The following is a 13204-nucleotide window of genomic DNA, read 5'->3' on the forward strand; positions in this document are numbered from 1 at the left end:
TACCCGTCCAGCACTCAGATGTCCCACAACCACACTTACTTCTTCAGTTTCTCATCCAGCTGCTGTTTATCATTTTCCAAGTCCATTATGCTATCATGGGCCAACTTCAGGTCTCCTTCAAGTTTCCTCTTGGCTCTCTCGAGGTCCATGCGCAGCTTCTTCTCTTGCTCCAGGGACCCTTCCAGCTAAACCAAAGGAGATCATTAGTGCTCTGTCACCCATGTTTATCTCCACAACTGTCCTGTAATGATTGTATTTTGCTTACATCATCCACTTGCTGTTCCAGCTTGGTTTTAGCTTTGGTCAGCGTATTGACTTTGTCCTCTTCAGCCTGCAGGTCATCCAGTGTCTGCTGATGGGCCTCTTGGAGGGCTTTCTTCTCTTTTGTCAGCTTCACAATGGTCTCATCCAGGGCTGCCATCTCCTCTGTGAGGTTTTTCACCTTTGACAAGAAGGGAGTAAGTGTAGATAAAAAATGTTGTTTACAGTTTAATACTGTGCAACAAAAGTGAGCGACATCTTCTTCCTCATACCTTGTTTTCAGTGGCATGCTTTTCCTTCTCAACTTTGGCCAATGTTAACTCCAGGTCATCTATGTCTTTCTTCAGTTCTGAACATTCATCCTCCAGTTTTCTCTTCTTGGCTGTCAGTTCAGCATTAATTTCCTCCTCATCCTCAGCCCGTTCTGTCACCTCCTTTACTTTGGCTTCCAGCTGGATTTTGGTTTTGATGAGCTGGTCACATCTTTCCTCAGCATCAGCCAATGCATCAGCTTCCTGAGGGGAAAAATGCACTTTTTTCAGATATGTAGTTTGGGCGCATATTGTGATTCTCAGCTTCATAAATTCAGATTCCTTACTAGCAATGTTTTAGTTTAATGTTTGTTTTATATTTCAAGAAATACAGTTTTTAATTTATTTTAAATTGGTGCTTTTAATACATCTGTTTTTGAATGCTACCAAACAAACATGCATACCAAACAAAATCCTTTGTTATCTACATGAAGAGCTGCGTATTAAAATACATATGTATGTGTATATTCATCTTAACCCATAATAATGAATAGAGTATGTAAATTTGGGTTTAATCATATTAATATCTCTTGTAATTCCAGCATTTACAAAGTGCTGAGTGATAATCGTATGCCAAGATAAATACAAATACCAAAGTGACAGTTATGTTGATACCATTTTTTTATTTCTCTTTTTTACCCTGCTGGGTTTTTAGAGCAACTGTTTCTGCTTTCGATTTTCATCACATCTCAAAAAATACTCAGCATCCAGCAGTTTCAGCTTTTTCTCTGCAATACTCTTGTCACCTCCGGTAGCTGCCGGAATTGAGTCATTTGGAATACGCATTTGCAGATAACACCAAGCTGAGTGGTGCAGTCAATACACTGGAGGGAAAGGAAGCCATCCAGAGGGACCTGGACAGGCTGAAGAAGCGGGCCGATAGGAACCTAATGAGGTTCAGTAAGGCCAAGTGCAGGGTGCTGCACTCGGGTCGGGGCAATCCCAGGTATTTATACAAACTGACGGAAGATCTTGAGAACAACCCTGTGGAGAAGGATTTGTCGGGTTCTGGTAGATGAGAAGCTGGACATGAGCCAGCAGTGTGCGCTTGCAGCCCGGAAGGCCAACTGTGTTCTGGGCTGCATTAAAAAGAGGTGGCCAGCAGGGAGAGGGAGGTGATTGTGCCCCTCCACTCAGCTCTTGTGAGGCCCCATCTGCAGTACTGCATCCAGGCCTGGGGCCCCCACCACAGAAAGGACATGGAGCTCTTGGAGTGGGTCCAGAGGAGGGCCACTAAGATGATCAGAGGGCTGGAGCAGCTCTCCTATGAGGAAAGGTTGAGGGAACTGGGCTTGTTTAGCTTGGAGGAGAGAAAGCTGTGGGAAGACTTCACTGTGGCCTTCCAGTACTTGAAGGGAGTGGATAAACAGGAGGGGGAAAGGTTGTTCACAAGGGTGCATAGTGATTGGACAAGGGGGAATGGTTTTAAACTAAGACAGGAGAGGTTTAGGTTAGATATTAGGAGGAAGTTTTTCACTCTGAGGGTGGTAATTCACTGGAACAGGTTGGCCAAGGAGGTTGTGGATGCCCCATCCCTGGAGGCATTCAAGGCCAGGCTGGACGTGGCTCTGGACAGCCTGGTCTGGTGGTTGGCAACCCTACACATAGCAGGGGGGTTGAAACTCAATGATTGTTATGGTCCTTTTCAACCCAGGCCGTTCTATGATTCTGTTATTCTATGCCTCTAGGCTTGTATTTATTTATTATTTATTTGCAGCAGATATCCTGTGGTATTTACTTTTATCTCATCTTCCAGTCTAGTAGGAATTTTATGGGAAAAAAAAAAGTGATAATTTCAGCAGTGAATGATTTTTAGGTCTTTTTACAGTTCAAGATGTTTTCAAAAGGAGACCATTTAAGCTTTCCTAGGTGTCACTTAAACTGCACAGTGCTGCAATGATGATATAGTCTCTTCTATTCGATTAATGCTTTAATTTAGAAATCACAGGATTAAAACCTCATAAATGTACCGTGTAATTTTATCTAGTGATTCTGACTACTTTTAGAGGATAAGTGAGATGAATATATTGTTTATTCTTAGCTCAGCATTATATCATGGTAATCTGTACCAGGTAGAACACCACCTACATTTGAAAGGAAGAAATTATCTTGTTTAATTGGGATATAGAAAGAAGAAATGCCCTCTTTATATTCCCTAAAGTCATATATTTATAAGGACAGACATTCTCTGTTTTGGAGAGGTAGGAAAACATAAACAGAAGAACAAAAATGTACTACTAAAAGTAAAATTTCTTAATTGCTCTGATGCAATTAAACTGAATGTAAGTGATAATAGTCTCTGCCAACACAACAGAACTGGTGACCAGCAGTAGTCCCTAATGAAGCAGCATGAAGCTACATCAAGAGATTGGATATTATGAAAAGGTTCTTCACCACTAGGGTGGTTGGGCCGTGGAGCAGGCTCCCCAGGAAAGTGGTCATGGCACCGAACCTGTCAGTATTCAAGAATTGTTTAGTCAATGCTCTCAGAAATTTGGTTTGAATTTGAGGAGATCCTATGCTGAGCTGGGAGTTGGACCCAATCGTTCTTGGGTTCTTTCCTACTCAGGATATGCTGTCGTTCTATGATTTTGTGAAATGTCTCACCCATGGTATCCATGTGGTCATGAAGTGCCATGACTGCAGCCTTCTGACAGTTCTTACTTTAGCTAGTTATATTTTTCACTGCAGCACTTAATGAAGTACAACTTAATTCAATTATATTGTACTTCCTATGTGTCTTTTGAAAATGTAGTCAGCCTAGGTAGAATCAGTCACACTGGTAGTACTCACAGCCTGCACTTGGAGCTGCAGATCATTTTTCTCCTGCACCAGCTTCACCATTTTCTCCTCCAGCTCCTTCCTCTTTGCCTCAGACTTTGCAAGCTCTTCCTTGGTCTTCTCAAACTCTTGTTTCATGTTGGCCATCTCCTTCTCAGACTCTGCGCTCTTCAGCAGCGGCTTGATCTTAAAGAACAGCTTCATCCAGGGCCAGTGCTTGACATTCATGAATGCACGAATGTTGTACTGGATGCAGAAGACAGACTCTCTAAAAGGTAAGTCAAATAAATATTGGCAATTTAGACTCGGATGACACAATATACCAAACCCAGTAAACCTAATTTAAATAAATGTCTACCTCCTCTCCACCATTTTCTGGTATTCCACTCTCATCAGGAAGCCTCTGCACCTGGCCTGTGTGCGAGTGATGAGCTGTGCCAGCTTCTCATCCCTCATCTCCTCCAAAAGGCCAACCAGCCCAGCTTTGAAGAACACCTTAGGTCATAAAACAAAAATAAGTACAGTGTATGTGCTCTTTGGTCACTGTAGCCAAGTAACCAGTTCCTCCATGGCAGATAACACAGGAAGTTAAGAGAAAGAGCAAAAACACAAAGAATATGTGTAGTTACCATGTGTAGTTCCTCTTTAATATCTTCAGTCATGCTGGCCTGGCTATTACAGTCATATTACAGTACATGAAAAACTATAAAAGCCAGACCTTATTCACTGTTTTTATTAAATCTTGATTCTTCTATTCTAAAACTTCATCTTCAATTAGGAACTCTTAATTAGAATCATCCTCCATCAATGAATTTCAAAGTATTGAGTCAATAAGTATCTAGTTTATGTATTTTAAACTCACTGTTTGATGATTTCACATGCTACTTGAAGAATCTCAGTATCATCCTCAAGCTTTACAAAACAAAAAATACATAGTACTTGAAACAAACACTTCTGATACCTTGGTGTGACCAAATTTATACTGAGTGTGGTCTATATCAATTGATCCAAGCAGTTTCTCACAAGCCTTCTTGCTGTCAATGAACTGTCCCTCTGGAATAGCGCTTGCATTTAGTACTTTGTATCTGGGGGACAAAATGGTAATATAAACAGGTCTGTTGTTGCCATCAGTTACTTAGTATGCTGCAAGATAGAGAACATAACTCCACTGCTAAATGTAAATGTTAAGAGAATGTTTTTGTCACCAGAGGAGAAGTTTAAATTTCATAAGCTACTCAAGATGGCCAAAATCCAGGAATGGAATGCAGTCTGACCTCTGTTTAAAATCTGCATACAGGACTCTGTTGGGAAATCCTTTCCTGCAAATTCTGATCCCTTCCAGCACACCATTACACCTCAGTTGGTGCAGAACCAGCTCATGCTCCATGGCACCTAGCAATTCAGAGTATAAATGAGTGCTGTATTCTGTAGCGCAGCAGAGAAGAGATACTGAAGGTTGTCTGTGGGTGAGTCTCTTACCAGGTGTTTTTGTTTCATTTGGGATGATACAGCGTACAAAATGGGGGTGGGTGCTCCTCAGATTGGTCATCAGCTTGTTTAAGTTCTCCTGGGAGAGTCATCAACAAAAGTTTATATTAGCAAATATAATCTCCATTGTAAGCTTCAAGCCCTCTGTAATGAGATAACGTTATCAGACAAACATTGGCTTGCAGAATCCTGAACTGAAGCCACCTGCACCAGTTTTTCTGAGTTTCCACATATGATTGTTCATTTAATGTGGAAAATTTGTCTGTTCTGTCTGTAGGAGATATTGTACTCTCAAACATATAATTTTATGACATTTCTCTGATGCTAGTGGAATGCCTTCAATAGAAATGATATCCATCTTCCATTATATGTACCAGGAGAGATATACAGATAGCTCTGTGAGCCAGTTTGAAGCATACTACAGTTTGCATTTAAAGTGGATCACACTACATAGAACAAAAATAACAAGCTGAATATTGTATGTCTAGGTTGCATGTTGCTTGTAAGGTGAGATGAGAATGAGGTGAGATTAATCCCATTGTTGGTTTGTAACTAATCTCTGAGTAAGTTTTTATAAATTATTATTGCCTATAATTAGTGGAGGGAGGCAGGTACCTCCAGGGGATATTTCCAAAAAAACAGTCTCAACATCTTTCTGTAAAGGAACTATTTTATATTAAGAAGGGAACACTAAATGAAGGATGAATATCATAATAAATAGCCTTGAAGAGAGTTTAGATATGTATGCTGCTGACAGGCAGCAAGACTTGGTTATGAGAAAAAAAACTATCAAATATACATCTTAAAAATCTACATCCCACGGTGTGATGGTATTTCAATCATAAGAGGCTGATCCATTAATCATGAAAAAAATATTAGATATATTAATGAAGGAAACCAGAAGGCAGAAAGAATGCTGTTAGAGGGCAACAAAAGTTTCTGAAGGCAGAGGGCACTTGAAGGAAATATGCGAATTTTAGATGTATCTTAGAAGTCTCCTGTATAATGTTGTTCCATCTGAAGACACTGTCTTGTGACAAGTGAACAAAAATCATGCATTGATTGGAAGAGCAGAAGTAAATAAACAGTGTGCTTACTATCAAAGCACAGCCCAAGAACTTCGGGGCTTCTTTTTTATCACAACTAGTTGGGGGGAAGAGGAGGAGGGGAAAAGCTATTTTAAGTAATGAATTTCCTCCTCATCTTAGGAAAAAATATTGAACTCTGTATTGTACCCGGAAAAGAGCTGAGACAGTCTGGAAAGAAGAACCTTTCTTCTTGCCACCTTTCTTGCCAGCACCAGCACTAGCCTCTGCAAAATGAAAAAAATAAATATAAGACATTTCATATTTTTGTTTTTGCCTTTTATGATACTTTTTCTACTTTGTAAATTGGTGAAAATACGAGTTTCAAAGACCTGACCTGCTTCTGCTCCACCATAGTTGGCAAACAGTAAGGCCAAAGTTTTCAGTGAAGATTTCTGGTACAGCCCAATGACAGTTTCATTCAGGGGGTCCTTGTTCTTCTCAAGCCAGCCAGTGATATTGTAGTCCACTGTGCCAGCATAGTGTATTAGGGAGAAGTGGGCCTCAACCTTTCCTTTGGTAGGCTTGGGCTTCTGGAAGTTGCTGGACTTGCCCAGATGCTGGTCATAGAGCTTGTTCTTGAAAGAGGTGTCGGTTGCCTTGGGGAACATGCACTCCTCTTCCAGGATGGAGAAGATGCCCATGGGCTGGGAGAAATATACAGGAGAGGCAATCAGCAATTCAGTTTTCAGGGCATTTGTGGTTCCCAGTGACTTGGCAAGGTGGAACACACACAAATTAAAATACAGAAAATTCCATTTAAACAAGAAAATACTTTTTTACTGTGAGGATGGTCAAGAGTTGAAACAGATTATCATTATCCAAGTTTATCATTTCAGATATTCAAAACAGAGCTTTGTGGTCCTCAGAAACCTGTTCTAGCTGAACCTTATTTGACCAAGGGGGTTAGATTAAGTGACCTCATAGATCCTCTGCACTCTGAAATTCTGTGATTCTAATTTCTTATCATCTTGTCAGTCACTGAACACTACATCCTGTATATAATGTGAATGCTTTCTTATTCTAAGTCAAAGGATGTACATGTAAGTGCAACTGTTTGCTATCAATTATACATTTCCATCTGCTGAGTTTATTTTACAAAGATACAGCTGTATTGCTGTAGGAGCACAAGTCTGTTGGAGCTGAGAGGTGAAGTGGAAATTCAACTGGAAACTTATTCTAGCAGTTTTGAGAAAACATTTTGATTGAGAATTTAACAACCTTTTAGCACTTCAGAAGAGATCAGTACAAACCTGCTGCCATAAAGGCTGTGTGACACAGCCTTAATGTCTCACTTGACAGATAAAATAAACTGAACAGCAATATATTTTTGAATAATGAGATCTAAATATTTGCTTATGAACATGGAAGATTCCTTTGAAAACTGAGATCTAGTAATTATAAAGTTCCTATGCTCATACCTTCTCAATGAGCTCAATGCAGGCAGCCAGGTCCATCCCAAAGTCAATGAATGTCCATTCAATGCCTTCCTTTTTGTACTCCTCTTGCTCCAGCACAAACATGTGGTGGTTGAAAAACTGTTGCAGTTTCTCATTGGTGAAGTTGATGCACAGCTGCTCGAAGCTGTTGAACTGGAAATAAAATGATAAAGATTCATATTTGCAAGATGCAGTAGTAACTGCAAAACCTCATTCTTTAAAAATACAGAAAGCAGCTATATTGGTTTCATTGTGCCTGTGCATTTCTTCATTCAGCTTTAAGTCTATGTAGCAAAATAGAGAACTGCTTAAAAATCATTGTTCATAACATTATTTTAATCCTTGATAAATCTGTGAATAGGTAGAATATACTTCCTACGTCATCTGAGGCCACGCTACAGAAAAAAGGTTATGTGTATCATGATCTACGTGTCTTATGCTGTCTTTATGGTGATCATTTAAATCAAAGAATTTTTCTATTTGAACCATTCTATCCTTTCAAGGGTCAAACCTACTTCATAGCAAAAAAAAAAAAAAAAAAAAAGGCAGATAGGACCATAGAATCATAGAGTAGCTTGTGTAGGAAAGGACCTTAAAAATCATCAAATTCCAAACGATTACAATGAATTATGTGATGATAATATGGATAATATATCTCCTTTAAAAATACGTCTTAAAGTTGTCATAACACCCAGTTGTGACTTCCAAAGCAGCTCTTACAAATCTCTGTTACTCACATCAAAGATCTCAAAGCCAGCGATGTCCAGGACACCAATGAAGTACTGCCTGGGCTGCTTGGTATCCAGCTGCTGGTTGATGCGAACAACCATCCACAAGAACATCCTCTCATAGACAGCCTTTGCCAGAGCACCTACAGCATTGTGCACCTAAAATGAAGGCAGATGTCTGCGTTTACCACACAGAGCAGAGAAGAATCAAAGAGATCTTCATTCAAGGCATAGTTTCAGCTTACTGTGTTCCTTACCTGTTGTACAGTCTGACCCTTGGTCACATATTCATTCCCAACTTTGACTCGAGGGTAGCATAGTGCCTTGAGCATGTCAGCTGAATTCAGGCCCATCAGGTAGGCAGCCTTGTCAGCCACTAAATGGCAAAGAGAGATGGAAAAGAAGAATTCAGCATTACTAACATTCTGTATCTTGAAGTATTCTCTAAGCGCTGCAGTGCTGAGGTTTCTGTCCTTTGAAATCTGTTGACAGTCTCGCAGAAAGAATCTTAGTGACATCAAAGCCATTATGTGTGTCAAGCTTTTTGAAAGAACTTTTATGTTTGAAGTTCTTTGAGGCATGCAAAATGTAATGGTGTTTTGTTAAAATTTCTGGAACAAAACCGAAAGCTGAACATTTGTGGAATGCATGTAGCTCAGGAGTAAAACTCATTGGGTTCTGTCCTTTCTCAGATGTGACTGTGGTACTTCCCACATTCTGCCAAGTCCTTCGGCAAGAGGAGTCATCACTGGGAAAACTGGAGATGCGGTTCTCCAGCAGAGAGGAAACAAATGCACCTTTCACAACAGAGTTCCCTGAGTACCTGACAGGTGAGGAAGAAAAGGAACATGGCCACCCATTTTGTTAGGGCAGAACCACTTTACTGTTCCATGAGGGTTGCAAGATATGTCCTACAGAAGTATGAGTTTTTGTAATGAGTACATTACAGAAAAGACATCCACAGCTCCTGGCTTCCTGGCAGTGTACACAGAACAGTTTAAATTGTTAATTTGGGATACAATAGACAAATCCAGAGATTTTACATCTGAGAAACTGATACAATGGGAGGAGAAGTGACTGTTTCTGACTTACTGTTTTCCTTGGGATTTTAAAGCCCAACTTTGGCTAAGACAGAGTGGTTCAAAGGACAATTAGCTACTGAGTTTAACAGTACCTTCTGTGCCATCTGGCTCTGCCTGCTCCTCTCGCTGTTTCTGCTTGAACTTCAAATTCCCGTAGTGCATGACAGCCCCTGTCAGCTTGTAGATGGCAGTCTTTTCATCAGCAGTGAAGCCCAGGATGTCAATGGCACTCTAGTAATAGATTTATTATAGCAAAATATTTGTCTGAATATGATACATGACCTATAACAGTTGACCTGTTTTATATGCTACTCACATCTGTAGCCATAAGCTCCTCTTTGTCATCAATGCTGGGGACAGTGATCTCACCTTGACTCACAAAAGGGTAGTCATATGGGTTGGTGGTGATAAGGAGCATTTCTGAAAACAAACGGATGTTCACGGATTAAATTTCATTCTTTTCAGAAAGTTATTAATTGTTGCTCTATAATCTTCCTCCAAAAAGCTCAGTGATGTCTTCTACCTATTAGCTCTGGCTTCTTGTTGGAGGTGACCTGATAAAAGATGTGGTAGCTTCTTTCTGCCTTGAGCTGGAAAGTAACCCTGGACTTTTCCAGCAGATCTGTTAAGGAAGGAGAAAAGAGTTAGGTACAAGACAAGACATGGAGGTGGGAATTTGGGAAGGAATTTGAACAGGCCAGGAGTGTCTCTTACATGTTTCAATGTCAGCAGAAGCCAGTTTGCCTGTGGCCCCAAAATGGATTCTGATGAATTTACCCTGTTGAGGAAACAGAGGACCATTTCAGCCTGGATGGCTTCTTTGGACAGCTCCTCATTTAAGTATATCACTAGCCCCATCATTACTGTAAGGGGAGTAACGACTTACAAAGCGTGAGGAGTTGTCATTCCTCACAGTCTTGGCATTTCCAAAGGCCTCCAGCAGGGGGTTGGCACTGATGATTTGATCCTCAAGTGTTCCCTACAGGATAACAATTATTCCTCGTTATTATTTCCAAAAATAGGGAACAGAAAAACACAATGTTTTAAGCCAGTCTCTCTTAATTTACCTGCATTTTGCCGGACTGCTCCTCCTTCTTCTTCTCCCCACTAGCTGCAATTGTTGCAAAGTACTGGATGACACGTTTCGTGTTCACAGTCTTCCCTGCACCGGATTCTCCGCTGTCGAACCAAACAGAGAAGCAGAGAGCGTGAGGTCAGGGAGAAGGTCCTCTGGCACAGGGCAGCCCCGCAGGGACCCGATCAGGGAGTGTACTTACGTGATCAGGATCGACTGATTCTCACGGTCTGTGAAAAGATAGAGATAAGAAGGGTTTTCCTACTGCTCATGAATAACTACAAACGTAGGATCTAGGAGAAAAATATGAACTGAAATCTGCAGGGGTTGCAGGGATAGAAGGCAATGAAAATCCCTGAATATTTCAGTTAATGTGTAGCAGTGCTTTGTAGCCCCACTACATGCATTCTCAACGTGTTCAGTAAAAATACCACTTCAGAGTAACTTTTATGTTCTTTTACAGATATATGCCTTCCATATGCCTTTAAAGGTATTCTTTTTTTCATCTGATTTGTATAATATTTGCTAAGTATACATGACACAATTATTGAGATTGGGGATTGATCTCACTTAAATTCTCCTGGAGATAAAATATAGCTGAGAAAATCTGGAGAGCTCATGAACAATAACGTCTAACCAATCTTTCTCATCATTTTTCACTTATTTCATTTTTCATCCTACATATACAGAAATTATATATTTCTGAGATCAAAAAAAGACAGGTTTTATTCTATTCTTTATTTACTTTCCATCATGTAACAAAACAGGAAAAGAAGATATAAACTCTGTACACCATTGATTTCAGTTCACTCATTGGAAAGAGAAAATAATAAGAAGGAAAAGATAAAGTCTAAAGGAAATAAATTCATGAAAGTCAGTCAGGTTGAATATTAAAAGCTTTTTATTTTCCCTTTTAAACATTTTTTCTAAAAGCATTGCATTTTATGCTCATTCTCAATAGATCAGTGTAGTCTAGACCAGACACTAAGTGTCTTCTTGCCTTGTAGACTATATTCATTAAACAGTCCAGGTCTTTATTGATTGTAATGGGAATACAATCAGCATATACAGATCCTTACAGCTGAGTGCATTAATCTTCCATTAATCTCAAACACTGTATTTTGATTTTGCACTGTATTTCCAAAACAGACTCCTATATTTCTATCTACAAAGAGCTCATTACAATAGCAATTTGAAGGAGATAAAACACTCATCAGTTAGCATATATGCTAACAGCATATCATTTTTCCTAACACAGGATCTGTGGTTCTATACTTCCTTTGTAGAAATATAGATGCCAAAAAGCCTATTTAAATAAGCAGTGATTAATGCTATAACTGAAATAAAACATAGATAATATGTCATCACGAAAATTCTCTAGTTGTTCTTAAAATACCTTTTTAGTAGAATGAATTTGGGAAGAACTCACCAGTCAGCATGAACTGATAGGCGTTGTCAGAGATGGAGAAGATGTGTGGAGGGGCCTCCTGGCGCTTTTTGCCTCGGTAGGCCAACACCACCTCCGGGTTGTACACCGGCAGCCACTTGTAGGGGTTGACAGTGACACAGAAGAGGCCCGAGTAGGTCTGTGAAGAAGGGACACAGCACATTGGCTTCCACTCAGCCTGGCACAGCAGTCCTCCCCAGCTACGCTGCCCAAGCAAGAGAGCTGCTGGTACTTACGTAGATCATCCAGGCTGCATAACGCTCTTTGAGGTTGTACAGCACAGCGGGTTCATGGAGGTGGGTCATCATGGCCATGTCCTCAATTTTATCGTACTTGGGAGGGTTCATGGAGAAGACCTGATCTTCCTTCACAGTCAGAGTCTGTCAAGGAAATGAAAGATCTGTCTATCTATCTATCAGCTAAAAGCTCAGAGTGGTGATTAAATGCTGATCTGAAGCTTGCTTTTATCTCACCTCTCCACCTTCAGTCTTGACAGTGACCTTCCCTGTTTCCCTGCTCTGGATTGTCCCTTTCACAAAGGATTCCTTTGGATGGGCCACAAAGACTGATGACTTGGCATCAAAAGGCTTGTTCTGGGCCTCGATTCTTTCCTTCTCTGACTTTCGGAGGTAGGGAGCTGCCTCTCCAAAGACAGCCATCTCAGCATCTGAAGAAGCCATGGCTGCTCTTCACTGAAGATACCTCAGCAGAATACTCTAATGGGGAGAAGTAATGTGGCACAGATCATTTAGATATATTCTGTAAGACTGGGAGACTGACTGTGTCTTTGTTTTTCTTCAACCGGTACTATATGGAGTAGCTAACGTATCCTACTGGAAGATATGATTGACTTAGGAAACAAGAGGTCATAACTGATGCAGTCTAGGTGTCTAGACTTCTAGAAGAGCAACATCTGATCACCTTTCACAATTGTAGGCTTGGGGCTTTAAGAACATCGTGTCTGTAAGATGAGTGAAGTAGCTGAGCAAGATTTATTTTAAGACATCATTACTAGCAGTTGAAATAAAGGTGGAGCATTTTGTTTAAAGATGGAGAAACATTTCTAAAAACATGTAGTATAAAAGAACTACAATCTTGAAAAACATTGAATCTATGGGGCATTTACTTATCAACTATAATCGTAACAGGAAGGCAGTGGAAATTAATGAATTTTGCTACTGAAGTTGCCAGCAGAAAGAAAAGGGCAGGATCTGTGACCTTTTAATACTCTGCTGTAATTTAATTTGTTTATACATTTGTCATTCATGAGTACAATATCCAAATAGTCTCATCTTCAAAGTTCTGACTTGTATGAAACAAAATTCATGTGCTGAATTTGGAATTGCCATGCCTGTATGGAGCTCCCAAATAAATACTTACTGAAAAGATCCAGGAACAGGTGAGTTCTCAAAACTTTAATATAATAAGAGCGCTTCTTCAGATGCTTTGCTAAACACATGGATAGCTAGATTTATCCAGCTGCACTTAAAAATTCTCTAGCTACATT

At 40.1% G+C, this 13204-nt stretch overlaps 1 protein-coding gene and 1 long non-coding RNA gene across 7 annotated transcripts in view; one reads left to right on the top strand and one right to left on the bottom strand.

The window, feature by feature from the left end:
* The window catches only part of LOC107054724, a 125666-nt gene that overhangs the window by 96004 nt on the left and 16458 nt on the right, over positions 1-13204 (top strand). For 2 of the 4 annotated variants that reach the window (XR_006931718.1, XR_005840837.2), the window contains 4 exons: positions 3512-3628; positions 4651-4819; positions 8786-8923; positions 12185-13096. This is a non-coding gene — a long non-coding RNA (uncharacterized LOC107054724). Of the gene's footprint in view, positions 1-3428; positions 3629-4650; positions 4820-8785; positions 8924-12184; positions 13097-13204 lie in introns of all 4 variants that reach the window. The other 2 variants (XR_006931719.1, XR_006931717.1) reach the window with 2 other exon arrangements.
* Positions 1-13204, bottom strand: part of MYH1G (myosin, heavy chain 1G, skeletal muscle (similar to human myosin, heavy chain 1, skeletal muscle, adult)) — a 42674-nt gene that overhangs the window by 5378 nt on the left and 24092 nt on the right. For all 3 annotated transcript variants that reach the window (XM_046902056.1, XM_046902055.1, NM_001395983.1), the window contains 23 exon segments: positions 12171-12413; positions 11934-12077; positions 11680-11836; positions 10453-10480; positions 10243-10354; positions 10062-10154; positions 9890-9953; positions 9699-9797; positions 9492-9595; positions 9268-9406; positions 8351-8469; positions 8103-8252; positions 7348-7518; positions 6264-6573; positions 6077-6153; positions 4833-4920; positions 4628-4745; positions 4315-4438; positions 3712-3848; positions 3366-3621; positions 534-776; positions 266-442; positions 40-185 (listed from right to left, as the gene is read on the bottom strand). In XM_046902056.1, coding sequence (XP_046758012.1) covers positions 40-185; positions 266-442; positions 534-776; positions 3366-3621; positions 3712-3848; positions 4315-4438; positions 4628-4745; positions 4833-4920; positions 6077-6153; positions 6264-6573; positions 7348-7518; positions 8103-8252; positions 8351-8469; positions 9268-9406; positions 9492-9595; positions 9699-9797; positions 9890-9953; positions 10062-10154; positions 10243-10354; positions 10453-10480; positions 11680-11836; positions 11934-12077; positions 12171-12377 — 3263 coding nt within the window. In that variant the 5' untranslated portion in view covers positions 12378-12413.

The sequence above is a fragment of the Gallus gallus genome, chromosome 18 (assembly GCF_016699485.2).
Source record: "Gallus gallus isolate bGalGal1 chromosome 18, bGalGal1.mat.broiler.GRCg7b, whole genome shotgun sequence".
Lineage (NCBI taxonomy): Eukaryota > Metazoa > Chordata > Aves > Galliformes > Phasianidae > Gallus > Gallus gallus.